This window comes from Phoxinus phoxinus, assembly GCF_949152265.1.
Source record: "Phoxinus phoxinus genome assembly, chromosome: 22".
NCBI lineage: Eukaryota > Metazoa > Chordata > Actinopteri > Cypriniformes > Leuciscidae > Phoxinus > Phoxinus phoxinus.
The window spans coordinates 21,774,990-21,801,621 of record NC_136897.1 but is presented as its reverse complement, the minus strand read 5'-3'; the positions used below and the strand labels follow the sequence as shown (position 1 = coordinate 21,801,621).

At 39.0% G+C, this 26,632-nt stretch overlaps 1 protein-coding gene across 1 annotated transcript in view; it reads right to left on the bottom strand.

The window, feature by feature from the left end:
• sipa1l2 (signal-induced proliferation-associated 1 like 2) overlaps positions 1-26,632 on the bottom strand; it is a 66,307-nt gene that overhangs the window by 32,979 nt on the left and 6,696 nt on the right. Inside the window, 2 exon segments of the mRNA XM_079598017.1 lie at positions 615-742; positions 906-2,630. Of these exon segments, the coding sequence (XP_079454143.1) occupies positions 615-742; positions 906-2,277 (1,500 nt within the window). The 5' untranslated portion in view covers positions 2,278-2,630.

The following is a 26,632-nucleotide window of genomic DNA, read 5'->3' as shown; positions in this document are numbered from 1 at the left end:
GAATGCTGAAGTAACGCTTTGGCTTTTAGCAAGAGGGCCATTGTACGCTCAACCGCCAATTCAGCAAACTATCCAGTCACCCTTAGGAAAACCCCTGGCAGGCCGCATATGAAAGATCTCTTGCCATTTGAAAGCCTTACTGGTTGGGACTGTTATAGCATCAGTGGTGAGACTCATGTAGTACAGTGAGGTAATTTATATCACCATACATGGAAAAATCAATAGTACACCACAGACATCATCCATCTTGAGCTGATTTCCAAAACAATCAATGCTATTATTGAGGTAGCTCGGATTTGTATTCAGAGGAGATGATGTAAAAGCATTGGGAAATGTACTTAATGGGAAGGTGGAAATAAATTATAAATGAATGAGAAGTCCACTCATAATCTGTTAAAAACATGCAGTAAACGTTCTCAGCTTATTTAAGATTTTATTGCACTTATGCAAAACTAATTGAATAAATTTAAAAAATAATAACAATAATAATATTAAGTTTGGACATGCCCTTCCCGTAACTTAAACCCCTGAACTTGACTAGCTCAAAGACCAATGGATATACAGAGGTCTGTTAAATAATGTGGTAAAACAGTGTTTAATAGGTGCCGTCCTACCTCACTGGTCCTGAAGATGACCCTATAATTATACTGTGGGCCCTCCTTCCCCTCCTCCAGCTTTTCTCTCCGAATGCTAACTGCCACCGGACCCAAGTTCTCATCAACACCAAAATAGTTCTGGTGCTCTTTCAAGAAAAGAGAATAAGAAGGTGTCAACATTATACAAGTGAGAGATACACATTACAGTTATATTGGTTACTAAGTGAGATCATCAATCACTATAGAGCACTATTGCTATTCTGTAGACCCATGAATTCAAGGTTTAGTTTGTAAAAAAAAAAAACATACCTTTATTGAAGAAGAATTTGTGATAGTAGTAAGCACCCATGTCAATGTGCTCAATGATGTAGCGTTTGATGCAATCCCGTGGAACAGCATAATTTTCACGAGAGGCATAATTCTCACGGGACATTTCCAAGACAGAAACCCCCGCGTTGGTGCAGTGTGAGCTTAAAGATGACTCAATAGTATAATTGTCACCCACATTGTTGTGGGATCCACTGTTTGGTTTGGTGGCACTCAATTTCCTTTCCCCTTCACCACCAATCTCGTTACGGAAGTACGGGCATGTCAGCACCAAACCATTGCTCTTCCCATCCCCTTCGTCAGGATCGGTGCAAGCTTTTTGCCCAAGTTCCTCACAGCTGTCCAAAGGGGACTCACAAATAGGTAAGGGGTCAGAACTGTCCAATCCCCCACCAATTTGGTGTTGGGACGCTGCAGAAGCCCCCGTTGTAATATTCTTCCGACGTGCTAAGTTTGCACGATTAGTAACAGCCTCGCTAATATTAAAAAGCACGCTCTGGACATCATAGTGGGCGAAGCATCTCTGGAAACTCAATGGACGACCATGTCTGCTGCAATCGTCGTGTTCGCCAAGTTGCCGCTGCTCGCTTTTCATGGTCTTCAGCCTGCGGAATATGGATGTCTCGCCCTTTTCAGATTTCTGCCGCTGTAGGAAGGACTTCTCCCTTTCCCGACTGTAGAAGAGCGAACTATCCACATAGTCTGAGTAGTTCGGAATGCAGAGAATGTCCCCCCGTGCAATCTGCGCAGCAGTCTGGAGACTTGGAGAAACGGCGGTCTCCGGAAACCGACGAAACTCCGGAAAGCCATGTGGAGGTGGTGCGCTCGGTTGCTCTGAGTGTTCCGACTGGAAACCCTTCAAATTGCCCAAAAACCCTTCATTGGGCAAACCCTGGCGATTGATGGAGGATGTGCTTCCATATTCTCTGTGCAAAGTGGCACCTGTATTGGGGTTGATTGTTGTCTGATCCATGTCCTCCGCCCCTATATCACTGATGGTGACGTCACTGTTGCTCCTCTTCTGGAGAGCGTGTTGAACTTTACCAGGAGAGTGGCTCAGAAGGTTACCAAGACCATATTTTGTCTCCAGAAAGCTAGGATTGGGAGGAGAACCCGGGCTTTGTTTGACCACATCTTCTGCCGATTGACTGGGTTGTCCATTCTGGAAGGATGTCATTAGGCTCTCATACCTGGGTGGTGGACCGTGGCCATCCTTCTTCTGTGGCCAATCTGACACTCTTGCGCGTATGCCCATCTTGGGCACTGCTGGTGTTCCTTGTGTATTCGGGCCAGGAGGTCCCATATTCCCATTCAAGGCTTGAAGCTTTTTGGCAAAAAGATCATCAGTCTGCATCTCTGAGGTGAGGCGCTTCTCAAGCTTCTACGACCTCGTCTGCTGTATCTCTGGTCCTAAAGTTAGGGATATTCATACCTGACGTTAAATTGTCCAGAACATAAATTCCAACTCCAGCATTTTATGCAATAGCGAAGGAGCTTGACGGCACTGGGAGAAGTCTGTGAATGATGACTGACCCACGTCAGGGTGTTCAGACCTATGGGTCTGTAATCCATAGGAGGAGAATGAGTCTCTTTATCTCAGTTTCACTGTCAAGGACAACTGCTCACTCCACAGGAGGGCAAGCAGAAGATACGGTCATTTCACAGGCATGTAAGCTTAACAAAGCCAGGTGGGATCTCTCTGATGCTCTGGAAAGGAACGAGAAAGAGAGGGAGAGAGAGAAAGAGATCATTAGAGAATCCATTTGGGAGGTAGAGATACCAATGTGACCTTGAAAGAATGCAAAGCACTCAAAATCCTCAAATGAACAAAGCATCAGCAAAAAGGCCAATTAATTTAATAAGGGTTTGAATGTCTATTCAGAAAGCGCATTTCTTTTTCACCTGAATGCATGCCATTCATCTATATAACAAATGTACCACTTTTGACCTTAGAGACTAATTGGAGATAAACATCTAAATAAAAAAGCATTACTGATCTATGCACGCTACTACCTGTAATAAATTGCAGAACAGATTCAAACCACTTTCTCACAGCATTAAGTCGTTATGATATTCAACGTTATTATTTCAAGGTGTTAACAAAACTTTGAAAAAAGAATAACGCATTTGTTGTTTCATTTACCTATTTTGCATTTGAAAGTACTTGACAGATGGCCATCTTTTTATGTCCTTTTTCACAAATACAAAACAAGATGCAAGCTGGTGTATTCAGAATTAATTGCCTAAAAACTTACAATTAAAATGACAAATTATTACAATTATTTATCAATATGTTATCCTAATTATTTTTCAAATCATTGGGTTCAGTGGTTCTCAAACGGAAAAGAAACTATGCTAATTGTAATTAGTAAAATGCAATTCATCAAATCATATTTTGCTAGGACTGAACAATACCTTTGAAAAATGAACCTTTGAAAGAGAGGGAGAAAACACTCCAACTTCTCTTGTTGTTGACGACATTAAACGTCGTACAACTCCATCCAGAAATTAAATTAAACTTTGTCACTTAAATCGGTCAATTGCACTTGGCTTAAGAACTTCATGTTAATTTCAATACATTTTAATATTTTATTTTAAGAACATTTCCGTTTGATTTTAGTATTATGTTGGGTCATCACTCGATATCCAATGTAAAATCTAGGTCTTGCAGCAAAAAGAAATAAATAAAACGTTGAGAATTACTGGCTTAGTGCAGTGAACTGACGGAGACTGCCTTTCAGTGAAAGAGCTTTCCAATATCATATCATCCAAAAATAAATACTAGTGAGAGCGGAAAAGAGTATAAAATTACATTACTGACAGCCGCCGCCACAGACATGCTGTGAAATTCGCCAACCTAAAAATAATCCTTCGAAAGGCAAGCTGATTAAACTACCGTTTATTAATAATGTGTTTAGGAAGCACAGTCCTGTCTGTCTCTTACATACAAACTGACCCCAATACTTTTAACCCTCCTTTTGAAATAAACACATCTTTGTGTCAGCGTCGACACCAGCTGTGTACCATATTGATGTTTTTCTTTTTCAAACGGCATCCGTCTAGAGTCTGGAAATTCAGAGCTGTGTTTTAATGTCAACATGAAAACAAAATTGACTTTATATACTTTATACACATGTCCTATTGTGCACAAGTCATGGGTGCAAAGTTATTCCAAAGAAAATTGTTTTAGAAATCTTTAATCATAACATATTAGCCTGCTCCTCCTCTGAAATTACTTTCCTTTTCGTCTAGCAAAGGGGGAAATCTCTGTAAAAAATTCATCAAAAGATACGCTATTGACATTTAGACAAAGGCACAAAGCGATGTTCATCCCCAGAGGAGATGCAGGGTATTATTGCTTTTAAAATGTGGGTGTAATCAAACATTTAAAATGCAAAAGTTCCATGATCAGAAACATTCCCTGCAGCAATGAACATCGGGTTAAATTGAACATGGGGTGAACAGAGAGGGCTGGTCAGGCTAAACTTAGCATATAGGCTTCAGAAGAAGAAAAAAAGTGCACAAATGACAAGCTGTTTCATTATTAAAGAATGCTGTTAAATATTAAAAAGGAGGAAGAAGCAACATGTAAGGAGGCTCTCTTTCACAAAACAACAAAAAGCCTTGATAACCTGGCAATTGATAGGGTGAATCTCTCGAAAACTGCCAAGAATGCAGATCTAGAATTCTTTCTCCACTCAAAAAAAACTAAGTAAAAACTAAGAAATTATATTTTGCTAATTTTTTTAGACGCATAAAGACTATTTTTAGTAGCATTTCAGAGAACACAATTTTTTTGCATAGTGACATAACTGACATACCATGTTCAGCCATGTACCACGTCAGTTCATGATATTATCCATGATAATATCATGTTTTTTGATAGTTTTTCCATGATATTATTTGTTATTATTTAATAATAATAATACAACAAATACATAACTGAAATGAGAATTGTTTTCTACTTTACAAAATGTGAGAGGAAAATGTGATTCATTTTTATTAATAATAGTCAAGAAAATAACGTAATTTTAAATGGTCCCAAAATTTGCCTAGTTTCCACTATGCAAAATACGATCTTATTTTGATTTTGGGGTAAAATATGATCAGGATGTTTCTTCATGAGGTTCACAAGAAAAACAAATGTTTAGAACTTCAGGAGTGTCATCATCTAATATCTACACCACCAACTTATAGCTGTATTCAGTAACACTTAAGTCTGGTATGTCTAAACTCACATCTTAATCATTGAAAGAACATCAAAAGTAACTAAAATTAATTATTCATTTTCTGACTGTCAATCCTCAGTGATTTTAAAAATTCATATGTCAGAAGGAGGTCTGTTTGTCCTCCAAGACAAACAACATCACTGTGATCCCCGGGATACAACAAATATCTGTTTTGGGACCATTTACGTTAAAAATGAATGGAAAAATTTGTTCACTGTCTTTAAAAGCATTACCACATTTGATCCCAATTAATCAGCCTTATCCAAAACAAGAAAAGAAAGAGATATAGCACATCAAGCACAATAGCAAAGGCTTGAGAGGACAACAAATTGCACATCTGAAAGGCTCCCTCCCACCACCTCCCGCTGGGCTTCAGAGTCAGGCAAATGGCCAACCCTGTCCTCTCCGACGCCCTCCGTCCAGCTGCAGGCCCTGTACAGGTCATTGATTACCATTATGAGCCGGTCCCCTGCTTTCAAACGCTTGCTCACATGCACCGTGCCGCCCAAACAACAGAGCTCATCATCACTATCATCGCCCACCGCAAAGACACCCTGACCCAATCTATTTAGACAGCTGGATCTATAGCGGGGACTGTGACCACATTGGCCTGTCTATCATTTCCAACAGCCACAGAAGTTAAAAGGAGTCCCTGTCTGCCCAGGGTTTGATAGGGCAGAAGATATGATAGAATATTTGAACTAAAGTTTTTTTTTTGTGTGGAAATGTCCACTTCCTGACAGGCATGAATCAAGAAGAGGATGTTTTCCCCCACAATCAGAATAAGCAGCTTACATATACATTGTTTGATAAATCCACAACATTTTGATTGTTTTCTCGGAAAACAAATTTAGTTAGTCGGATGTTACTTAAAGTTAAACTACGTCACTCTTTCCTGGATGATTGACGGGCACAGCACAGCAGTCTTTTTTGAGACATGGTCTTTGAAATGTGCTGCGAAACAGATCAAAACAATGCCGGAAAGGAGGTCAGCTCACTCACAGACAGTCCCCGTCTGTCCAACCCACATAGAGAAAGGTCAAAAAGCCCATGCCTGAAAATCTGGAATTCAAAATCTAATTTAAACCTCCAAATAAAGTTGAAGGATTTTACACGGATAAAGAAATGTTTTAGTTTCTGCACTAAATCTGTGAAACGGACCAGAAGTAAAAAGAAAAAGAAAAAAATGGATGGATCTCAAATCATGCAAGATAACAGGAACATTAAATTGTGCACAAACTTGTGGAGTTCATGCAGCTTGAGGACTGCGGTCATTAAATCAAATGAGGTAAATATATTAAATAATCAGAAAGTCTCATTCACTTTAATTTAAAAAAAAAAATCAAATCTATTTGAATAATACATTTAAAATAGACATACGTTTAATTACTTTTGGTCCCCACTAAAAATACTGAATAATTTATCTCCATGCTGTTAACTCAGTCCAAATCGATGCTACAAGGTTACACCGAATTGATTATTGCTTCCTGTCCTGTCCACTTTTGTTTGCTCCTGGGTTTTATTGAAAAAACAAAAGGATGACTTTGACAGAAGGATTGAGTAAATTGAGCCCTGCAGTTTCGACAAGGTAACTGGGGTGAGCAGACACCTAGTAGAACCAGAAAGGTTTGACATCAGCCCCAGTGAACACCCTACATGGGCACACCCTGTCAGATGCTGTCAAAGCGTTCAAGGCTCTTTCCGCTTCGGCCCTGAGCTCACCTACATTTCTAATTCCTGAGATGCTGCTGGGAGGTCTGGTGTTCTCGTTTCCCTTTCCTTGTTAGGAGTAAGGATGGAGTCTCTTTGGCGCTTATGCATTCCAGTGCTACAGGCACTATAACAAGAGCCAGGAGGCGGTGTGCCCTAATGCCTCGCATGCCATGAACACTTCTGGATTTATTCCAAGCGACGGCATGCAGGAAACCCACAAGACTGTTTCTCACGGACATTTCAGCAGTTCACTAGCATCTAAAATCCATAAGACAAACATAGATCGATTGATAAAAGCGTTTATGAGTTACATGACATATTTACATATTGTTGCCAAGTTTCTTTTTTAAAAGAAAAAATGATTGAGAGAAAAAAATATTATTATTAATATAAATTTAAAATTCTATTAACTTCACATACACATGCATATATTTCTGTCCAGCAAATGTACATTGCTAAAAAATAAAATATGCTCATTGGCAAACAGAAAGATGGCTACATTAGTAGGCTAATATCTATCAATCAAAATAAAATAATTAAATTAAAAAAAAAATTGTTTTGATTATAAATAAATGCATAGTATTTTATTACAAATAAATGCATAGTATTTTATTACAAATAAATGCATAGTATTTTATTACAAATAAATGCATATTATTTTATTACAAATAAAATAAAATATAAAAAGAAAGTAGATCCCAAGTACATTTAGTGCCATTTTACTGTATATCCAGACATTGATAGTCATTTCTCATTTAACCAAAACCAAAATGTCCCCTTTGTTTCCATCCACCTATTTTTATGCACATTTTGGGATATCGCATTAAAAAAAAATACGCTGGATGGAAATGCCAAGATGCGCATAAATTCTATAAGTCTGCATAAAAAAAACGTATGAGCTCAATTGAGTCGGATAAAAAATTTTATCCGATAAGAAAACATGCTCATAAACTACAATGGAAACAGATGTACTGAATAAATGTATCAAATGCATCAAAAAAGTAATGTGACTTTGCACGATTGGACGGCATAACTGGACTAACCAGCGGACCAATCTTGTTGCAAAGCATCAGAAATGCTGTTTTGGTCATTGCGAAAAGCCTGAACAAAGTCTGTCGTCAAAGTGGTTCGGTAAAGCAACTTCCACTTTTCTTAATGATATGTAGCGCCAGTTTATCAGGAAGTGATGATTTGGTTTTCTTCGGCTCACTGGATGGAAACGGTATTCACAAATGTTTCATGCGATAGCCTACTCCCATTTTGCGCATAAGTTATATTCGCAACTTTGGATGGAAACATAGCTAATAAAAAAACTAAAGGTTAACTCTACTGCAAACTATGAGGATGTGAATGTTGGGAAAGAGAGGAAAAGGAACAGATCCAACGAGAGAACAATAAACAAACAAAAGGCAGGTCTCACACCCTCATAGGCAGTCTGGGCACGAGTTGAAAGGTTGGACCGCAGGGGGTGCACTGAGGGGGCTTTCTGAAGGGAATACAGCCACTGACCTTTACCATTTGGGTTAATATAATTTCCAGGTGTTTACCAAACAAACATGGCCCTCCAACAAAGAGCAAACAGACAGGGAACGGCCCGTGAGAAAGGGCTGTGGTTTAGAACTAGGTCAGTGTTCTGTCTTAAACACAATAACCCACATTTCCTTCATTTACAGTATGATACAACCCAGATATGACTACTTCCTAAGTATTTTCCAAAGCAAAATGACCTCTAGTTGGCAAGTTTTATGCAGGAATGCAGGCTTGTGTGCCAGAACATGTCAAGATCTTGTCATTTTCACTGCCGGAACTTTACCAAGGAGGAAGACCCGTAATTTCATGCTAAAAGCTCACAGCTTGACTGCTTCTTCACCAATTTGGGAAAAGGCCCTTGATAAGTCAAAGTGTGAGGAAGCTCTTTTTTCCCCCCACTCGCTTTTATGACTTCAGACTCAGCTTTTGGCTTTGACTGACCTGGATAACGTGTATCAGCTGTTAAAATGAGTCAGACATGCGCAAACGCAGACAGCCAGTCAGCATCTGCTAGACTAGACATGACTGTCCGTGATGGAGTTTATGGCATCCGGCCCAATGAGAGATAAAGTCCCGTTAATGACAATCTGTGAGCACCATTTCATGTACACACTGTCGATCTTATCAATAACAGCTGGAATCGCCTTTGACAGATATTCCCTCATTCTCAACTGGGACTGAAGTGGAGGAGACAGGCAGGCATTATCATTGAGATATTTCGCCTCGCAGCCAGTTGGAGTTAAACATGAGGGACGCCCACCCCCTCCTCCAAATCTCATTTTTCTCACTCAGTCTAGTTCATAAACATACTCTATGAAACAAGCAAACACAAACGCTTCTAGCTAAATTGTGTCAGCAATTCATAACGCAACCAAATACACTTTCTCAACTATGCTACAGGGCCGCTTGCATAAAGCGTTTTCTTACAGCAACAGTTGAAGAAAATCTTGCTGCGTCGGTAAAAGTTAATTAAACTATCATGAATAACCTGAATAATAAAATGCATGCTTTTATGTAATATTGCAGTGTTAATTATAAATGATTTATCCATGCATATACATTTTTTTCTTGGAAATTTTAATAAAAAAACATTAACATTAACAAAATCAAGTCCCGCTCTGCATTTTTTTGCTCATCCGAGAAGCCGTTTCATTCGAATATTCGTCACAGTAGGAAGAAAAGACGCAGTTTCCACTTTAAGTAGTGGTCGACTAGACGTAATCAAATTAAGTGTGTATTGCACTAGTGGCACCAAATGGAATTGCAACCTGTTTGGCACCACTAGTGGTGCTATCAAATGGAGAATACACTGAAAAGCTACACATTTGACTGAATGGTAAGCATTTGCGCAAAAACTGAAGTATACTTTGGGCTTTATCAACCAAGTGGACATGATTACCACTGCCAATTATCTCAAAACAACAACAAAAATTGTCTCATTTCATTATATACAATAGGCCGCCCACTTGCAATGTATTGCTCAAGCATTTGCACACATGCGTAGTAAGTAAGCTTCTGGCACACACATTCACTGTTTTACAAGGAACCCAACTATTTTGGCTAATGAGCTGTGTTAAGGGTAAGTTATCCTAATTTCAACCCATTTAATGTCTTCCATATGACACATCAACCACAAACACCACCAATCTTATGCGTAATGGAACCTTATACGGAGGCGTCTTAAACAAGGCCATGAGGTAAATTAACCTCCAACCCTTCAGTCCTTTAAACACCATAAGTCTTGGCCAGGGCCCAAAAGGGCTTATATGAACAATGCTCATCAGCTAGCAGCTAAAAAAAAGGGTTAAGAGTTTATGTAAGCCTTTTGTACAGACACAAATCCTCCTTTTCATGCACATGAATGAGGTTTTAGGAAGAGCATAAAGGGCGATTCGGCCTAGTGCCTTGTTTAATTAAAATCGGAATAAAATAAAGTTGTTCGGATCTGCGTACAGCTGCAGGGCGAATGACAAACATGTTTGACAAAGTTTGACAGGAGTTTCGATTTCTGTGGATCACCTGCTGACAACACTAATGGGTAGAAACACAAAAACACATTTACAGGACAGGACCAGACACAGATAAACATGTGGGGACTGGTTGTTTCGCACACGTATGGAGCTCGACGGCAAGTTTCGACAGCAATCGATGACATGACTCTATATCTGTCTCTGTTTCTTTAAGTTCAGTGGGAGCAAACAGACCGAGGGTCTTTCACAAACCTGTCTACGTGGTGGAAACACACTGCCTCCTTGTTTCTCTCATTCAAGTCGTTCCTTTATGGGTTTGGACAGCAGCAGGCATCTTTGTGGAAGCAGCACTGCATTGTGCCCCTGAGCTGAACTAATTTCTTCTCGCGCTCGAGCGGTAACCTTCATTCACCGCGAGTTTCTGACGACATGCTGCACTTGAAAGAGAGGCTGAAAGGGCCTGTGAGAAAACCGAAGCAGCAGGTAGCTTTGGGTGTTGGAGAATTCCGCCTGTCTGAATTGAGGCTGGTCATTCCAGACAGCATGTGGTCCACACCGCGGAGCTCCAGTCGAGAGTGGGAGAGCTTTTTGAGTTTAACAAGCACCATCTGGCATTCTGAGCTCCTCACAGCAGCCGAACACACACACACACACACACCCCGACACCCTGCTGCAACATCCCCGCCAAATATCTTAAACCAGCACACACACACTCACGGCTGAATAAAAAGACCTGGACTCCTCAGACTTAGTAAAAATATGACCTTTAACTAGCATCCCATAGAACTGTGCTTCTCAACAGGTTTTACAGACCCAGATTTACTTTTGTTACTTTTGACATCAAGTAATAATAACAAAAAATTTCTTTTTTTCAAAGTGAAATGTAACAATTTATTCATTATACCGGTAATATTTTATAGTAATTAAACACCGTCAAAAAATTTAAAAAAGATTTCTTGAAGTTGTAAATAAAACAAAGATTATTGGAAAACATTTACAAGCAATTTCTATTTTAGTCTAGAGCGATCAATTTCTGAGTCACAACCCACCAGAACCTTTGCTTTAGACCATACTTTGCCCTAAAACATACAAAGGGATTTAAAGACACTTTTCTAAAGACTTTTAACATGCAAACTGGCAACAAGCTAAAACACAATAGCTATCATCATGCTAACAAAAGCACTGTCACTAAAATTAAACAGATTGAAAAAAAAACTAGACTGGTGTCCATGATGAATAAAAGGCCACATGATTTCTCTTTAATCAAGTACTATTAATAAGCAGTGAAGAAGTTGTCAAAAAAAAAAAAAAAAAAAAAAAAAAAAGATTGTTAAATTACTACTACTTTTTTCTTATTTATGATATCGGAACAGTTGTACCACCCTGACATTTATTTACTTTAGAGACTGTATTTTTGAATGCGTTTTAAATCAATTATCTTAGAACAAATTTTTATTTGATGCATAAACTAGATAACAATGGACTAGTTAGTTGTTGGACGATTCATCGACCATTGTGAGGCATTTCTAAGCAAGTGTCAAACTCCCCACCATCCCTACCATCACTCGATGCTTTCAGTAAAACTAAAAGCACAATAAAAAGGCAGAGAACGAGAGAAAAAGAGAGTGTAAAATCACTCTCACTGCTGAAGGACATCTATCCCACTGACAGTTAAATGTAATTATACTGCAGACATTCTCAGCATTACAGAGCTCTTCATCTACCCTCAGAAAAGCCTGCTGAGAGCGATCCAGCATGTTACAAATGTCAAAAACAAACAAGAGCAACTCACCAAACAAACCCACATTCTCTTCCCAGCCCTCAGATACGAATCAAGCGCACTTTGGCAGTCGTGTCAGGACCGATCAGCTCAATCAGTGGGTTTAAACCGGTTGCCCTCCGCCACATCCTCACCCCAGAAAAACAGCTGTAAATTCACCCATGTCGGCAGAAAAGTCCCCAAGGCCTTGGCTTAACAAACCGATATTCAGAACCCTGCCAACACCTGGAAACCACACCCAAAGTGTACCTGGCGATGTGTCTTCTTTTCTCACAAACAACATTTACTTTACCTCAACCAATCAATACATTCCCTGTGTAGGCCACAAGCCTCGCTGATATGGAGGACTGATGCTGGTTACCGATTAAGACAGATGTGTGCGGTGAAAACACTGTTAAGATAAAGAGAAAACCGAGAAGATAAAAAAGTACTTGTGTATATAGAGAGCGAGAGAACAATTAAAAGAAAGCCAAACCTCATTTCCTCAACCCCCAACATCTCTCCAGACCCCTTTGCCCCCCGAACAAAAGCCCCTAACGACTGGTGCTGCTGGCTCAGATTAGCATTTCTATAAAAAGAGGCGGTACCATGGAACTCCAGTTATCGGACCGACAGATAAAGCACCCCCCACCCCCGCTTCTCTTGAACTCAACCCACCCCCCAAACCTATTCAGTCCACCTGCATTGATGCAAAAGACCCTCAAAGGGGCATAGAGAGACCACATCTGAGGGGTTCTACATGCTTTTTTACTCCTCAATTCAGTTTTTGAGGTTATAGAGGGGTGAAAGAGAGAAGTTTTGAGAGTGACAGAGAGGACAGAGGTGGAATATTCCCATGTACAAGCCATATGCTGTGGCGCTGTAAACTCAGACTTCCTGTGGCGCCGAGGGCGAATGGAGGGCAACGGCAGTGAGACGAGACCTGATACTAACAGAACACAACAGAAATGCTCACCTCACACACTCTGATTTAAAGCTGATGTGTGTATTTTTAATACTAACATTCAGAGACAACTAGGAGTAAACTAAGTAGGTTGAATTCAGCAAACATTGTAAACAATGGGTCTCAGTGGTGACATCATAACACTGTTTGTTTGAGCATCACTGCTCAGCACAGCAACACTGGCTCAACCAATGGTGCAATTTTGGGGGAGGGGATATCCGTTTTATCAACCAATAGCAGATGGGAGGAGTGTTTCTGCAAACTCTATGGAAACGGTCTTAAGTTTTCAAATTCGAATTAATACTGAAGAAATTACACACTTTACACCTTTCACTTGACCTTTCTCATTTATTACATGCCTACTTACTAAATAAATAAATATTTATTTTCAATAAGAATATTTATTAATTTATTTTTAATAACATTTATTTACAACAAGAAAAAAAGATAAGAGAATTATACAGGAAAAACGGAAAAATTTTAGAGAGCCGTTTATAAACATAAACCATAGATGTATATAATTATTAAATATATTACATTATATCCTGTCTTATGACTGCTACGGCTTAGTGATCTGTTGTCCATAAGCCAAATGTCTAAGTAATAATATTTATATGCTGCATCTGTTTTCCTCTGTTTACAGGAAATGTGCTATACAAAGTTTGATCGATGGGCCCATACACACAAATTGCAGTGTCAGCTCTGTACACACACACACACACACAAAAACACAGTAAAACACTGAACAGCTCAAACTTCCAGTCAGTCCGGATTGTGCGTCATTAAAAATGCATCTAAACAGACAGCAACGATGGGAACAAACCTCTGGGGCAAGTTGGACTGAAACCCTAAGCACACAGAGCTGGACAGTAATGCAGTGATCGAACCACTGCAACAAATACCCATGATGCCTTGCCTTGCTCTGCCTACAGCTGTGCCAAGTCTCCAGGGGAATATTTACACATCGCTCTGTCGGACTAACCCAATCTGTTTATACAAGTCTAAATGTAAGGAAAGGACACAGTCCGAGCGTCCTTCTCCCTCTCCTTCTCTCACTGCTGTCAACTGAATCAATGGCACATTTGAAGCTGCTTCTGTGCACTGTGGTGGTCTGTAGGTCTCCAGGGCCTTACTGCTTGTTAGGGTCCATGTCTTTCTCTCTCTCTCTCTCTCTCTCTCTCTCTCTCTCTTCCAGGATGCACTGTTCTGTCAAGGCTCTTTCTTTCTCTCTCCCTAACTCACCCATCTTCATTCTCCCTGCAGTCTGGCTAATGTGCTCATGGATCACTGCAACCGCCTGTGTGCATGCTCCAATGCAAAGTTTCCAACAGACAAGCCCAGAGCAAGTTAGACTAAGTGAACTGGAGCTACTGGATATGTGAGTGCGCTTCAAAACTTATTCTTAGTTCCGGCGCTCTAATTTGATTGAACAAGAGGCGTTTCAAGACTCCAATAGCACTGAAACCCTTAAATATAATTTGGCAAGGATCCAAATGAATGAACACTGCCAGAAATTCTATTCTTAACAAGTATTTTTAAGTTCCTAGTTAAAATATCTAAAACATACTTATATTTATCTACAATAATTATATTAAGAAGTTTTCAGAGAATGTATTTTTCGTGGGGAAAAAACTAAATAAATAAATACATAGTTAACCAAATACATAGTTTACTCACCCTCATTCTCCAAACCTGTCTTTCTTCTGCTGAACACAAAAGAAGATATGTTTAAGAATATGGGTGACCAAACAGTTGATGGACCCCATTGACTTCCATAGTATGGGAAAAAATACTATGAAATTCAGTGGGGCCTGTTTGGTCACCCATATTCTTACAAATATCTTCTTTTGTGTTCACCAGAAGTAGGAAAATCATACAGGTTTGGAGCAACATGAGGGTGACAAAATGTCAAATTTTAATTTTTAGGTAAACTATCTTTTTAAAAACAAGTGAAAAAAATCTGCCAGTGAAAAAAATCTTCCAATGAAAAAACAAACAACACTCCCCATAAGGGTAAAGGTCAGTCGGTACGAGTCAAGGCTTGGAAGTATCAGTGTTTAGTGTTAAAACTCAGCTGCTGTGGGATACTGTGGACGCACGCCAGCGAGGTGCCAAGCGCAACGGCTTCCCGAACATGTTATTAGCTGTTTTCTCAAATGTGCACTTGCACAGTTTGTTGTTGTTAGTTGGTGGTTTGAGGGTCTGTTTTACCCAGTTACCAAGCAACCTCTGATCTCATGCCTCTTTGATTGACAGCATATTTCCACTCAGCTGGGTTACTATGTTAGAGAAAGCAGGTTTTCCATATGTCAAACCAAAGAGAAAAGATAAAAGACAGAGATAGCTAGAGATGGGAGAGAGAGAGAGAGAGGGAGAGAGAGAGAGAGAGAGAGCATGTAAAGACAGCACCACATATTGATGGACTACTTCCTACTATCAATTTCTCTGGGTCTGATTTTCTGGGCTATCACTTTCCAATGATGCATACCAGGATGTGGCACAACCACAAAGCATATGGCCACAGTATGTGTATGGATCTTATATTCAGCATGAAATGGCATTCAAAGTCTATTTGACTGTGTAACATATTTCAGAGCAAAACAGGATTTGTAAGGAGAAAAAATAAATAATTTCATCCATAAGGAATAATGGGAATACTGTACAATGTGCTATGTTAAGATTAATGAATACATTAGCTAACATGAAATAACAATGTACAGTGCTTTTATAACATGCAAGTTAACTTTAATCTCACACTACTGTTCAAAAGTTTGGGGTCAATATTACTTTTAAAAAAAGAAATTTATAATTTTATTCAGCAAGGACATTTTAAATTGACAATAAAGACATTAAAAAGATGTGCATTTCAAATAAATGCATAATTTCATGTTGACTTTAACTGTCCAGCCGTTCAACACACAATTCAGATCCTCAATGACAGTCAACGGATGCATCTTTTACTTGACCTGCTCTTGACAAGAGTATGTACACAAACACTGGGACTCTCTATAACTCTCTGAGGTGTGTTTGTGCGTGTTTTGAACTATTGCGAGTTATTAACTGTGTTGATAGGAGCCCAAAGGCCTTCTGGATCGGCAGCAGACAGGATAAAACTCATTCACCCTGAGGAAAAACCGCTGAAGTGATTGCGTGTTTATATAGTGTGAACTGTATACATTGCATACGTGTTTAAATGTGAGTGGGGAAACGGTGTGGGAAGGCGAATCTCTTTTTCTCTCTCGTACACAGATAATGAGAATGAGAAATGTGCGAATAGCTGCTTTTATTAAAAAGGAAAAGTTTATAGCTGCCTGTGGCCTCATAAAGCCCCAGTGATGGAGCGCAGGAGGGAGAGGCAGTGAATTATTCTCATTCCTTCTCTCTCTCTCTCTCGCTCGCTCGCTCTAATGGGCCTTTGTTTCTTTATCTTTGCTGTCAAGTTTATTAGGAAGCACTGTTTAAATTTAGTTTGGAATTGTACCATTCTGTATCAGGTAACACATTTAAGCCTTGGAAGGGTAAGAAATCTCCCTTGCTCCACATAGACGAATAAACAACGGAGACCAGCTATAACTTTCATGTGAAATTTCTCCAACACTAGCAGTACCAATCAGAAAAATAATAACCATTTCCATAAAAGGTTTCTACATGCCATTTCAGATCAATGTAGAATCTTTAGGAAATCTCATTTCCAGCAGATTCCACGACTCTCACCTTTTTATGTAGTGACAGACACACAAAAAAAACACAGGTGTTTGATCCACACTACCGATCTGATCCAGGGGATATACCGGTAAATGTTTTTCCTTAGGCCGACCACATAGCGCTGAAAGGACAGCAGTTTCTCCCTGAAGTCGGAGGGCAAGTGCTAGGCAAGACTTGTTCTGGGAATCTGCAGCGTAATGCTAATCCATTACTCCTCATCATTCTTAGCGGCATCAAAGCAACCGCTTCGAAGAAATTGACAGGCAAGTGTGTCAGTACGTAGCCGAAGTAATAAATGAGGGGTCTCACTGGTGGGTATGTTCAGCTCTTTTGGTGATATCCAGTGCCTTCAACTGGATGATGGCTCTGGTTATAATTGGACGCCCCTCATTTCTTTTTTTGGCTGCGTGCTGGCCTTTCAATTTCTTCGAAGTGGACATTTTTAGGACCGCGGTAAGCTTTTCTTTGACAGTTTGCATTTTTAAGACTGTCATTTAGGCCTCGCAATCTTCTAACATTACATGATGACTCATTTCTTGGTTTGATGACTCTGCTGCGTTTATCACCATGAGCTTAAAGTTTGCATCATAACATCTCCTCAGTTGCTAGTTCACTTGTACGACAGTTCTGTTCTGGACGGTCATTCACTGACTATCATGAGGTCACCCGGCACTGTAAAAAACTAGTAGTTTACAGGTGCGGGTCGCTTCACTCGTTTTACACGTATTTGGTGCTCCCTAATTGTGGGTGTATTATTGACATGTAAAAGTCTACACCCTGAATATAAGACAACCCCATTTTTTCAGATCCATTTCCGAGAAAAGAAAACCCATATTCGGAGCAATACGGTAAGTCATATATAAATAAGTTAAGTACTACAGTTACTAAAACTAAAATAAAAAGAGACTAAATAAAAATATTGAGGAAAAACAAAAACTAATAAAAATGAAAAAAATGAAAAAAAGCACACAACAAAACTACAAACTTAAAATTAAATTGAAATGAAAATATAAAAATAAAAATAACAGTAAAAATACTAATATTATATAAATAATACTAAAATTACACTGGGCTAAACATGCTAAAGCTAACACTTCAAATGGAACACGTCGACTGCTTAAGTGTAGTAAAAAACAACAACATTAAACGGTATTACATTTGAGATGACAACTCTTCAAAAATTCATAAACTACATAGCAGAGTGCACAATGCACTGTATAATACATCATGAGGGATGCAGCTAACATCTTGAGAACATTTCAGGAAGTCAACCGACAAATTGCTTACTTATTGATGTCTATGTGCACTAAACTGGCATTAGAAAAATGACAGTTCACCTTTAAAGGAATATTCCGGTTTTTTCTAGATCCTGTTAGCATGCTGTCGACTACCTCAGCCAATAATTTCAACACATCCCTCTCTGTTTATAAACACACAAGACACGCGTTTACAGTAAGCACACAATTATTATCTGAGGTAATCGTCAGCACGCCACAAATGCGGCACGCAGACGTCAGGTCGCAATAAACCCGGAATATTCCTAGCATTCCTCCCTTCCCCCTCATTGAGGAGGAGAGAGATGGGCAACAGCTGCTCCTGAGGTAGAGGTGCGAATTCTTAATGGCAGACCGCCCCTTTGCCCCGGCACTCTGGGTCACATTCAGATCTTGAAACACTTGTGTCGTTTGTACTGACGTAGGCCCATCCGTCGTTTACGGCTCTATCGCTTTGCCCTGTTTACGCTGCCCAGCTAGGCCAGAAACCTTCTGACACTTGGTTTCCTTCCTGTTGTTCCTTCCTCCCAAACAAAGACATAAAAAAACCTGTCTTGACTCCTTGCTGAGCCTGTGTGCAGCTGTTGGGTGCTGCTTTCCACTTGGCTCGCTCCTGCTGTGGGACGAGCACTCCGAGAGACACGGAGGGGGATGGAAACAGCTGTTTCTCATTCGCAATCACACGTCAGCAGTGGTGGAGGAAGTACTCAAGTTTAGTACTTAAGTAAAAGTACAATTACCCTGCAAAATATATACTTAAGTAAAAGTACAATTACTACATCAACATCTTACTTAAGTAAAAGTCATAAGTACATACTTTTAAATTTACTTTAAAGTATTTTTTTTAAGTAAAAGTACAATCAGTTGTCTCGATGTCTGGGCTGTTCAATTGTAATAATCACAAACAATTTCTATTGTGTACTGGAAAGGGTTGTTGTGCAAGCTCTCTGCAATACTGAAACACTGTAAAAATCTGGTTATTTACTTATTACTCATTAAATATTAATTAAGCTAAGCCAATTATGACATACAATTTATTTTATTTTTACTATACTATTAAGAGCAGTAAAAAAAAAAACTCAAAAGCACACAGGTGAGTGTTATTCTGAACACTTTAATCAAATTTGTATGACCAGTTTATTCTGCTCAACAACAGTTGCTTTAGTCCTTTACCTTGGCCTGCATGGGGAAAATGTAGCTAAAACTGCATTTGAGGCTTATACTCCATTGATTACAGAAAATCCAAAAGCATTAGGCTAATAATGTATAATAGGGGTGTAACGGTACGCAAAAATCACGGTTCGGTACGTACCTCGGTTTTAAAGTCACGGTTCGGTTCATTTTCGGTACAGTAAGGGAAAGAAATGCAAAACATTAAACTGCTGGTTGTTTACTATAAACTTTTTTTTTTAACAATTTGTTTAAATTTTTTTAAACACACTTTTTAATTAAATATAATAAATAAAAAATAATAATAAATAAAATACTGCTGCAAAGTTCTCCACTAAATAAAATACTCTCAAACCAATATTGGCCATGACACTAGCTAGCGAGAGGAGAGAGAGAAAAAAATGCCCGACAGGCATAAAGATATTTATGTCCGAGCCCGACCCGAAACCGAGAGTTAAAATCCCATTTTTGTTCCTCATACTAATGACACGCGTACGTTTGTTTGTGTGGAAAGCCTGCTTTTATTAAGCAACTGAAAGGCATTTGGAAATGTCAACAGATGATCGCATCAGCGCGCACGGAGCAACAAGCGCTTTAAACACAGGCGCGTTTCGTTGTCACAGCAACATAAACAAATTTCCGCACACAGGAAGACAGATGTTATGGTCATATTTTGCATGTATTTTAATCACAAAAACGAACGTTTGCATCAAGTGAAAGCATCAGGCACATTGGCTACCTACATAATAAGCTGTTTTAAGTGTAAAATGTTCAATGCCTTATCGCGCTGATGTGACCGAGCACGAGCCGAAGCTGAACATATCTAAATATCTGTCCGAACCCGGCCCGTACAGTTGTACAGTGCGCGCTCAAGTGCAACGCGGAGACTTCCGACACTTAATGTTCGTGTGGAAACTCGGAATATGTTCCGCACACAACTAGCCTAATTCACGTGAAAGATTGCATTCATGTGCACCGCACCGAAAGTCCTGTACCGAAACGGTCCGGTACGAATACATACCGTTACACCCCTAATGTATAACACATTAGAATGAGACAAAAATAAGCACCAAACTAAATTTGACAAGGGTGAGGTGAGTGCTTCTCTTAAAACATGCAAGCAATGTGTTGTGTTGTTTCAAAACGCGCGCTGAGCGCGTGAGTTCTTTGACCAATCAGATCTCCGATCTGTTTCAACGTGCATTGGCCAGCAACGCCAAAACGTCAGTCGACCAAAAACATTTTATGCAAGAGATTCGGAAGGATGTAACGACACGCATTTTAATAATGTAGTGGAGTACAAAGTACAGATAATTGCTGAAAAATCTACTTGAGTAAAAGTAAAAGTATGCATTATTTTTTTTACTTAAGTAAAGTATAGATACGTAAAAATTTACTTAAGTACAGTAACGAAGTACAAATACTTCGTTACATTCCACCACTGCACGTCAGTCAGACTCAAACACATTCCCTCTTTATTCCGTTGCGCTGCCGACTAAGAAATTAAGTGTTTGAGAAAAATAGAAAGACTGAATAAAGAAGTCCTGCTATTTTTACTTAGGTAAGCAACTTAAGTGTAATCCGTCCACTGTTAAATGGAAATTAATTTAAAAAAAACTGCATTTTTAGTATCACGTAAGAGAAATTACAAAGGTACACCCAAGTTCACCCAAAATCAATATTCTGTCAATATTTATTCACCCTCATTGTTCTAAACTGGTTTTACTCCTTTTACTTCCTTTAAATACAAGGTGAATTTTAAAAAATAAACGAAAGAAAGGGAATGAGTACTGGGGCTGTCAAGCTAAAAAAAAAAAACACCATAAAAAAATAGTAAAAGTCCATTTTGAAGTAATACGTTAAATAAAGTGAAAAATATATTTTTGTTATTCATTAAAAATCTTCCCCTCTACACACATGCTATACAGTGCAATAATCATATAGACCACTTTTATAGTGATTTTGTCATTTTGGAGCTTGATGACAAAGAACACGCACAAAAAAACTTTTGAGGAAGAATGACATCTGCTAAATAAATTAATTTAAATGTAAATGCAATGGGGTCCAAACAACATTGGACCTAATTGTCTTTTATTGCCAAAAACAACATACATTTATCAAAATATCTTCAATGTTCCACAGAAAAGAAAAGAAAGTCAGTCATGAAGGTTTGGATCTACATGAGAGTGAGTAAATGACATTTTTGGGGTGAACTATCCCTTTAAAAGACAAAAATGAGAGGGAGATGAAAACAGAAGAGATGAAGAGAGGATAAAAAAAGAGAGGGTGTTGTGAAGTATTCCCTAGGCTCTGTTCTTCACATTACAAAGCACACTGACTCTCTGAAATAAAACTGTCCCATCTTGGCTGCCCAGCTGTGCTTGCCTGTCCCATTTTCTCTCTCCTTCTCTCCCTCCATCCATTCCTCACTCCTGGTGCTCCTTGGTATTCAGGGAATAAAGACAGCCTGAATAAGGTCTTTCCTTCCATATGGGAACAAAACCTCCAGGCCCAGTGAGTGACGTCTCTGAAGACAGCTGACCTCTGACTGCTGAAATCCACTGAGACTGGGATCCGCTAACGATCTCATGAGCCCCGGTACAGATGAAAGGCAGAACGGAGAAGAAGAAGAAGAGGAGGAGGAGAGGCAGGAATTGAATCTTACTGAGTGCCTGCATTTATTTTGCCAGCCAGTTTGTTCACTAATATCAGGTCGGATGTTGTTGCATGTAAACAAAAACATACAATATCAGACTTTTCTGCATCCAATTTCATCTGTTCTATAAATGCAGCGTTGGTGTGCAAAAGAAAATCATTTTAAAAATCTTACCAGACCCTAAACTTTTGAATGGTAGTGTAAATTCAATTCATATTTTAATACTGGAATTGGGCATTAATGTTATGCAATTTAAAGGGTTGTCTGAAGTTGAAAGCATCACACGCAGCTTGGATAAAGTGTGAACTACTTGAATGACTAGAAGTGTGACTGATTATTTTCAATATGAAAACATTTCATTCTCAATACAAGTTTTGGTTATAGTGGCATATTGGCTAATACATTGAGTTCTGATTGGTTAGACTCAGGAAAGAAATTATACAGGCACTGTACATGGTTTAGTCCGCATTCTTGCATTTAAAAACAGTTAGATGAAGCGCAATTGATGAAATGTAACAGGATAGATCACAGGGGTCCTGAGACACATTTTTAAAAGCTGAACCACTTTTAACTTGCCACATCATCTTAAAAATGCAACAGACACGGTGAGAGGCAATTAAATAGCAGCTGTATGCACATTTTGAATGCCATTTTAAATATGATCTGATATTCCGTCATGTAACCTATATCTAAAACCTATATTTGATTCAAGATTTATCATAATTGAAGACAAGGTCTTGTCTGAAATCATCACTTGCACTGGAGTCCACAGGAATTCCTATGAGTAAATCATGCAGGAAGTGTGAGCGATGAATATTTTACTATTTATTTTAGAAAAGCCCCTCACATTTGCATTTAGTTATAAACCGCATGGGAAGACAAATGCTCCAGAAGGAAGAAGCAACTTCAATACTTAAAGGCAGGGTGATTTGTCCCAGAATTTTTTTTTATGCAGGTGGAAAGTCTCTTAACATCCTGATAGCAATCACTAAGTTAAGTGGTCTAAACGTATGTATATCATCTGTGGAAGGTGTAGGGACCATAAAATGTTCGCCCAATCATTGCATTCGGTCCAGTGATACGATGTCCTACCTGCCTTACAATGTATTTGGCACACCTCCGTTTCATGCTATTCGGAGTTAGACTAGCTACCTTTTACAGTTCCTCCATAACAAAAAAAATGTTAGGCAAAAATGGCAACTTACGCATTCAAAGCTAGCTCGCTATTGCTATAGCCTCTCTGAAAATTGCCTACCCTACCTTTAACTGAACGGCACAGCATTATTTTATTTTATAATAAAATAAAACAAAAAATTAAATTATATCATTTATATTTGTTATTAAAAACAAGGTAAATTATAAAACAATGTTATTTTCTAACAAGCTTAAAGCAAAATTAGATTACTCTGGCTGGGAATCACTGATAAAGTAATGTCTGGTGCTAGAATGGGATGTATGAAGTCAGACCGGGAAGAATGCTAAGACTGTGTGCATGCACATCTATAGGCTCCAGTGAGCTGAAGCAGCACTCTTCAAGCTGAGTCAGGGAAAGGCATTAAACTCAAGTAAACACACATTCACACCAAAACTCACAACACAGCAGCGCCCTGAAGCGAAACGTCTAACCGTGTTCTTAATCTAACAATAACCTCCTCCTTCCAAATACAAGAAACAATACATGCTTGTCTTAAACATCCCTAAAAAAACTCATTAACTACATAAAACAGGCCGAACTGGCTGAACAGCAGCGCCTGATTGGCTGCAAGCTCAGCAGCTCATTAGAGCCTGAAAGCTGCACATTATAGCCGTATCGAACTCTTCTCCTCTCAATCTCCATCTCACAACATGATCTGCTACAATAAACCAATTAACCTTGAACTGAGCAGGTCACTTACCAGCTAATCAATCCCAAAGATAGGACACACACAGGCAAATACACACTCATCTGTACACATGCGCCACGTCTGGCTCATAAAAATCTCATCAAGGCCGTGACGAAAGATTTTATAGTGATAATTACGTTATTGAAACAGTCAATTTAACTAATAGAAGTCAATAAGACTGTGAAGAATGTCAAACACGTAAAAGGTCAAAGACAACAGCTGCCCTTTCACGCCAATGTGAGATTGGTCCTGCGATGTGACACAAAACAAAGACATCCAAGAGGAAAGTTGATTAAAAAGCATTAAAAATCACATCTACTGAAATATTTTCTAGAAATACAGCTTGCTTCACTTGAGTTGGCCATGAGCTCATGTTTTAAGATCAGAGTCATGTACCATACTAGATTTTCGATTAATAGAATATGTTGTCAGTAACAGAGAAAAGGCCTCAAATTCCACGAACTTAATCCCGCAATTCCAGGACAACATGACCAGATCTGCATTTATTACATCCTAAAATGAGAAAATAACAACAGTAAATCTCTCGGAAATATATGTGGATTTTGTTTACAGATTATAAAGATTGCTTCTCTTGTTTTTAGGCAGACAAAGCATGGCAAATCAACACTTTATTGAACATCTGTCCCCGTTTACACCGCTCAGCCAGAACGCTCCACAAACTGAAACTACTAATCTAGTGCATTATGACACCATTTAGGTGTCCAAAAATGGATCCGGTGAGGTCTTTGATCACCCGCAACCCTTTCCGACAAACACAGAGCTGTTATGTTTATTTAACGTGAGGAGAGCTGATGGAAAAGTCTGGAGGCTGCACCTGCGTCTCAAGGCAACACGTGTCTCATCTTTTTTAATTGCCGACAGCCATTTCCTGCCACCATAATCACACCCATAATTTCCTGCACAAATGTCTCTAATTTTCCAGGTCATAGGGGCTTACAGAAAATGATAAAGCCAAACATCTTATTTCAGTGGTGAAGATTGGGTGAGATTAAAAAAAAGAAGAGAGAGAACCAGTGGAAAAGAAACAGTCTACAGTGTCACCAGTCGAAATTCCCCTAGGCTACCTATTGAGACATCATTTTCGCTACAGTGGGAAGAAGGAATGCTGGGAGAGACACTAATCCGCTCCTCTTATCTGGCCTTCGGCTCTAGAGGACAACAGGTCAACCATCTGACCCCCACCAAAAACCAAAACACTGCATGGAAACAACACATTGTCTGGGGTCTGGCCTATGGCTCTGGGGTCTTCCCAAAAGCAAGCACAGGTCATCAGATTGTGAACCATCAAGCCAAAGTTAATCCTTGTCTCTCCATGTTCATCTAAATGGTGCTACAGATTAATTCACACAATCGGATGAATAATCTGCCATTGCCTTATGCTACATGGGTCAATGGTGTGTGCATAATGGAGCATGTACAATAAAGCAATAAGCCCCGAGAAGCATGTGAGATATGATGTGCCTAAACACCCTTAACCTTGGTAATCCACTACAAACTACAGCCTCAAATGGTTTATTGCTTTAACAAAAAGCAGCCTGATAAAAGAACCCAATATTAAAACAATTATTAAAAGACCCTATATAATTAAACCAATGATTTACTATTTTATAATACTACTACTATTTCGGACAAAAAAAATAAAAATGTATTTTTAATAATAACAAAATAGCCTATGATTTGCTGGTCCTAACATGCTGGATTTAGAATGGTTTTGGGCACTCATTAAGTGGAATGCCAGCTAGATGAACTTAAGATCAGCTTGGTCAGACAGAGACCAGTTTGACAATCTATAACAAGGTAAATCCACTATCTTAAGCTGTTTGTTGTTGAATGTTTTAAAAAGAATGACTAAAACATAGCTCATTCAATCAAACTGTCAGAATACTAATATAGTTACAGAACTAATATATTGATACATTTGCTATACATATAATACTAAGAGGTCTCTTCTGAGACCTTTAAAGGTTAAACCTTTGTGCCACCCAAACAAACAAGAAGGATTTAAAGGTGACCTTGCTGACATTCAGCTTGTTGACTAAAGCATATGCAACAGTCCACATTCCAAACCAATGTGGAACTGTCCGTTGATGGGATGAGATCAATAAGACAGAACAATAGGAAACCCTGGGAGCCGGGGCACCTTGACCTTAAGTATAAACCTGCCCATCTGTCTCTCCTGAAGCAGCCGATAGGAGGTCAAAGGACATATTGGACCAATCTTACCTTCATTAAATGAGGGATTGCTTCGATTGTTACTTTAAAAGATGAAATATGTAAATTATGAACTACAAGTAGCACCAAACAAAACTGCAAAAACAGCTTTCTACAAGTAGTCCCACACTAAACTCATGCCATTGGTTTTCAGGCCCGTTTAAGTCAACAAATCCTGCAAAAATGTGTCCCACATTAAACTGCCATATAAAAGTATACATAGTAAAAAACAGACTTTGCCTTTAAGTCTGAAAAACCATGGATAAATGTGAATAGACTGGATTGAATTGAGTTATTACCTTCTTAGACTAAATGGTTATGATTTATTAAAGGGTCGTGAGGGTTTGCTGTGCATGCAGAATGGCAGCACCACCACCTCCGCCGCAACAAACAACAGCTGTTTCTGCTACAAATAGCCTTGCTGATTATGACCAACATATGTAAATTACATCTAGCAATGTCCTACTAAATCTCTATGGTATATATTTAGTAGTCAGATGCGAGACATAGCAGGGGCAGACTGTAGCCATAGCATAGGACTGCCTGAAACAGTAACAGTGAACTAAAGGATATCAGCCACAACAATGCAGCCACAGACAAAGACCTAAAATATGTATATTTGAG